The 6,000-nt window shown below is 36.2% G+C and overlaps 1 protein-coding gene across 1 annotated transcript in view; it reads left to right on the top strand.

Moving 5' to 3' along the window:
* The first annotated feature begins 1,105 nt into the window (after window positions 1-1,105).
* LOC143930194 (ATP-dependent translocase ABCB1-like) overlaps window positions 1,106-6,000 on the top strand; it is a 103,957-nt gene continuing 99,062 nt past the window's right edge. The window contains exon 1 of the mRNA XM_077454246.1: window positions 1,106-1,353. Within this exon, the coding sequence (XP_077310372.1) occupies window positions 1,141-1,353 (213 nt within the window). The 5' untranslated portion in view covers window positions 1,106-1,140. The remainder of the gene's footprint in view (window positions 1,354-6,000) is intronic.

Genomic DNA, 6,000 nt, shown 5'->3' with positions numbered 1-6,000 from the left:
AAGTGCCCGCTATTGTAGTGGTTAATGTGCTTGTGTGATATATCTATATACTGACTAATGCATGATTGTTTCAGGACAGTTTCACATGACAAAAATGCACTCCAGATCTGTACCGGATGCGTTTTTGCAAGCACATTTTTAATGCGTTCCCAAATGCATTCCAGATGCTGGGATTAGTTTTTTTTCTTTGTTTTGTTTCACTGTACTGAAGTCTTGTGCATTTTTGATGTGTTCCAGTACGTTTTTTACTGCGATCCAGTGCAGGAAAAATGTACCACATTCTACTTTTTTTTTTTTTTCTGGAATTGGAACACCCTTGAACTGGCAGCACGGGTGTGAACTATGCCACTGGAAAACATATTACCTACTTTCCATGCATTTTTGATGCAGGAAAAAATGCCCTGGACTGCATGTGGTATAAACTGGCCCTTAGTGAAAAAAGACCACTGGATGAATATAAACGGATGATCAAAAAAACAACAATTTCAGTGTTTTTCTGACACCTTATGGCTCTTTGTACAGAATTTTGGTAACTGATGTTGACCCCAATTGCTATACCAAAATATGGCATGGTCCTTGTGTATCAACTCGCTTTAATTCTATCATGATATAAAAAGAAGTAAGTCGGGTAATAGCAACCCTGCGTTATATCTCTATTAATACATTTGTACAAGGAGTTGCAATCTTAACAGCCAATCTGGCTCAGTCTTTCTACTAGAGAATTGAAATGGTTAGTATGACACCCCCACTTTGCTTTGCTCTTACTATTGCAATTAGTACTATGAGGGCTATAAAATGTGAATAGCAAGAATGAGGGTTATAGACAAAATGGTTATTTAGGTGACGTCACTTACCTGAAATAATAGCTGTTATTATTACATTATTACATTATTATTAGAATGTGTGTATACACATAATTATTATAGGCAAATCAAGTTACGTAATGAAAAATATTTTCTGATCCTTGCCTGTTATACGTGTATTTCCCTTTAATAAACTCCGTGAAATCCATATCACAGAAGTCTTAACTGCACACAAGAACTCGGGTGACTTTAGCTATAAAATTCTACCACATGAACTTCTCACACACATGACATAGCAAAATTGGGAAATGTAAACTGCATTGGTCTTTTGCTGTTAATGGATACTTGGAACCAGTTTGGTGAGAAGAAGACGGGAGGCAGGAGTTGGGGTGTATTAAACAAGGTGATGGCTTTTCACCTGATTCTAAATATAATTCCCAGCAAACAGGTTTTACAAGTAGAATGTCTAGTGTATATAAGAGGCAGATTACTGTGTCAAGTTACATCAGAACAAAAGGAGCACGAGCTATCATCTCTTCATTATCATCAGGTAAGATAAAATGTAATAGGCAATTTCATTCTTTTCTGTTTTTTTTTGTTTTTTAATTTTAAGAAAAGTTACATTTGGAAAAGGAAGCAAAATTAAAATTATTTATTTTATACCACCGCTGTCCCTACACAGTGCAATATATTGCATGGTTTGGACCATGGCACTCCATACATTGCATACATTTGCAGTTTTCTACATGATATTACATGCCACTTCCTTCTGTACACTGTGTTAGTTTTATACTACATATAAATACCACTAGCTAATTATCTTTGACATTTCACCCTGTTTAAAGAGTAGACATATTTTGTTAGTGTAGAGAGAGAGATATATATTATGCAACTCTTTCCAAATATAATAAGCATTTCTACAGTTTAACATATTTTACATATTTTAAATAACATTACAGAAGCATCCAGTCCATGAAACTTTCTCTGAAAAGCTCACCTGGCAGTGTGTAAGAGTTGCAACTTGCAGAAAAATGATAGTTCCAATGTCTTTATATACATGCCAAGCTTTGTACGTAGTTAGGAAATGTTCAGACAGCACCAAGATCATTTGGAATTGGAATAGCAGCTACAATCAGCTTTTGATATCATAATTTATCCGTGACAGATTTGGCATATATTTACTGTTAACTTTGTAGGAGAGACGGCATTTTTTTTTTTTTTTTTTTTTTGTAGGGATTGTAATATGTTACTGAAAATAATGGTTATGCCAAGTTTGGGGCATTGTAATTTACTGGTTACATTTCTGGTGGATAAATCAGAAGAACATCTTCAGAAACTGGCAAAATATATGTATTGGCTTATTTGCACATATGTAGGAAATTAATAGAAAAATTGGCAGAGGAGCTGTTGAAATTGCACTGTTGAAATTGGGATGTTTTATGAAACTATAGACAGATACCAATTTGTAATCTTTGATAAATAGTGAATGAATATAATAAGACATGTTGGGTGAGGTGTGTGTTTTTTTTTTTGTTTTTTTTGTTTTTTTTTTGCAAGTTGCACATTTTTAAAAAAATGTCACATAAGATGAAAGGACTATTAAAAAAAGAAAACTAGAAGACAGAGTGTGATTTGCTAGACATGAGTACAATGATTAGAGGGCTGTTATGTCCTGAGTTGATCTTAGTTTTTCCACATATACAGTGTATGTTTTACTATACGGGTTATAGATCTGCCATGTCCTTTCATTATGCTGCAGTGGAAACCAACTCTATCATTACTAGCTCCTGCAATCTTGCGTCTACACTCAACCCTCCATTCCATTATCCTGACTAACAGCACAGTTTTTATGTTAGGAAATACAGAAAGTTCTGATTGCTTCATTGGAGCTGAGTTTTTTTTTTTCCTTTGTTTAGACATGTACAGCTTCTAATTTCTGAGAAGCTACAACACCAATTCTGGTATAATGATGGCAGGGAAAAAATAGGTTTAGAAAAAAGATTTCTAAGGGTTATTTTGTGAGGCCCTTTAGAAACCAGTGTGTTGTCCAATAACAGTTTTATATTTTTAATTGCAATGTAATCTGCGGATTTGTCTTAGGGAATGCAGGTTCTGGGGTTGCTGTTTAGTAAATTTGTTATATTACATAGATGAGAAACTTAATTTTATAAAATAACAGTTTTCCACATATGGATTGTGCAAAAAAACTATGACAAAGCTGTAGTATGTAAACTTTATTTTAAATTGCAGTGTTTCATGCCAGAGGAAGTCCAATTATCTGCGTATCATCCAGAGGGGGTTGGCAATTGTATGTACTCTTTGAAATACTGCTGGCAACCATTATGTTGACAGTTTGTTTCCAAATGTGATTGACAGTTGTCTACTTAGCCCAGTAGCATATTTGCCCCCCTTTTTTGTGTAATAAAAGAAAGGTATTAAGTATAATGATTTTCCTACACTTGAAGCAAAAAAATCATTAAAAAATATATTTTTCCATTATAATAATTATAAGCAAGTTCACAACTCAGAAAAAAAAAGCTGAGCCTGTTTGGCTGCGCCCTAATTAAAATGTTTGATCTTCTTTTAGCTAAATAGTGCAAAAAGCATTTCTTATCATAGAACAAATAAAGGAGACTTTTCACCTATTGAACAAAAGAACTCTTTAAATCCCCCCGAAGATTCTCATATCTGACCATAAGTTCTCAAATTAGCTTTACTTTTAATTGATTTTTGATTTACTAAAGGCAAAAAAGCTGTTCACTTTGCAAGGGTGTTTGCCCCAGAGCTTAGTGAATGAGATGACGCACTGCTGACTTCCATCATCTAATCAATCATGTGCAGGCAAAATGCTGTTTATTTTCCTTGCACATGATTGGATATTCTTTGCAAAGCGAACCTTCACCCCATTCACTAAGCTCTGGGGCAAATTGTCTTGCAAAGTGAACAGCCTATTTGCCTTTAGAAAATCAACCCTCTTGCATGTTTATTTCTTTTTTCTTTTGTCTTAAGAACAAATGTTAACACTGAAAATAGTGTCTGCGGCAGAGTAGGAAGGTTTGAAACTTCAGCAGGGAAGACCTTTCGCCTAGGTATTAAGAGAAATAAAGGTCTGATACATTGTCTTTTGGCCCACTGGAATCTACCCAAAACTAGTATCCGTAAAAAATTAACCTTTATGCTCTAGCTAATTTGTCGTAACTTTGGCATTAAACATACGGTTCCTACTATGTGCAAAATCAATAAATTGGAAATGTCATTGTCAAGACCGAGGCAAGTTAAGCAACACCTCATAACAGTTTGTCTTCATTGAGGTAACAGTAGTTGGGTTTTTTTAGTTTTTTTTTATGCGTAACTCTTGGGAGGTGAGATGCTTTAGTTACTTTACTGAGTTACATTTTTTAAGAATATATATCTAGCACCCTCTAGTGTGCTAGTATGTAAATTGGTTAGTTGTTAGAGTAGGCATATAGGCTTGGCTGAGAGACAGCCTGGGTTCTGAATCTGGGTCAGGGTTTAGTGACTCATGGAGGCTGGATCACTCATCAGTTGGTAGAAACGTCCAGAACTGGAAGGTGGGAGTAAGGAGGGGCTGCCATACATATTTGAGGACCTTGGCCAATCCCTAGCACAAAAGGGCTGGCAGCTCACCTCATAAATAGGTATAATTCATGCCAGCAGTGCAGTTGGGTAGAAAATGGAGATGAAGTGCTGAGGAGGCTTTTGGAGGCTCTTGCAGGGCGCCCCCTAGTCTGAGGGGGGGTGTGGCCTTGGGTCTGGGGTTCAGGTCCTGGAAGAATCCGCCACAACCCATGGAGGAATCCCTTCTTGGAGGCACAGGAGCAAGGAGAGAAGACAGCCGAAGCAGGGTGACACTTTCGGGAGATCTCCAGAGTCAGCTGGGTGGGCTGGTTAGTGTCAGTCTGGAGGACTGTGGGGAAAAATTTGCCCGAAAGGGGCAGCTGCAGCCAGGTGGCTTTACAGTGCCTGAAGAGGTAGTGTTGGTATCAGTGACCACAGAGAGGAAATGCCGGGAAAGTGTGAGCTGTCACCCTATTTATACTCTTCAAGTATAGGGGCTGTGAGCCCCTTCCTGTAATGGGCCTTTGCTACAAAATTACTACAGGGTGACATAACAGGGTTCTGTAAGCAACTGTGTGATGGAGGAAGAAGAGGAGCTGTTTATAGGACTGCATATAGGTGGAGTTGTCCCCGAAGTTTGTTTAAAGTCACCTTCCATCCCTATCCAAGTTATTATCCTCAATAAAACAAAAAAAGTTGCGTACTATTCTCTAACTCAGGAGTGACTGTACAAATGTGTGCCTGGCTGTGCAGGGTGAGGGATCCTAGTTACTTGTGGCCCTTAAGGGGCTGCACTACATATATTTATTTCTTGTACTAGCTTTCATCTCAATTTTGATGGCCCATATTTGTGGTGGGTTTTTTGTTCAAGTAATGAAATGGAAAGCAATTAGTGGCCTAGAAATTTAATAGTCTTGAATTTAAAAAGGCAAGGTAAAAGAAAAAAGCTTGTATTACAGTTGGATACCACTGTCTCATAAAAATAGGAAACAAATGGCTTATGAACTCTGAACTCTAAAAAAGAGTTAAGTAATGGAACCTTGACTCCCAGAAAAACTTTTGCAAATAGACTAAACTGTATTGCTCTAATTTTTATTTCCATTTTGTAACTTAAAGCGGAGTTCCAGCCTGTAAAAAAAAAAATATAATATATATATATATATAATATTATTATTATTATTATTATTATTATTATTTATATATATATATATATATATATATATATATAAAAAAAATTTTTAAAGTAAGCAGCTACAAATACTATAGCTGCTAAATTTTATAAAGACACTTGCCTATCTGGTCACATGTAATGGAAGATAATGCAGTTAGACAGCAGGTTAAACATATTCAAATTATGGTTTCTTTTGTAAATCTATTTATCTTTTGCAAAATAGTCAGGTGTCCCTGAAGACGTTAGTAATGCTGAAACATGTTGGGTGGAGCTTAGTGGTCTAAGGAAGGTTATTGCAGTGACTGATTGTGTGAAGTGACTTGGGCTTTGACTGTATAGCATCCATCGCATTAACAACAAGTGCGTACTACAGAAGGTTGTACGTATAAGTGATTTTTCTGTTGTTCTGCTTTTTTCAAGTGAGTTTTATTTCATTGAATAAAATGT

The sequence above is a fragment of the Lithobates pipiens genome, unplaced genomic scaffold, assembly GCF_037356315.1.
Source record: "Lithobates pipiens isolate NorthernLeopardFrog02 unplaced genomic scaffold, aLitPip1_a1.2 Scaffold_25, whole genome shotgun sequence".
NCBI lineage: Eukaryota > Metazoa > Chordata > Amphibia > Anura > Ranidae > Lithobates > Lithobates pipiens.
Note: the sequence above shows the minus strand (reverse complement) of the source record. Positions and strands in the feature narration are given on the sequence as shown.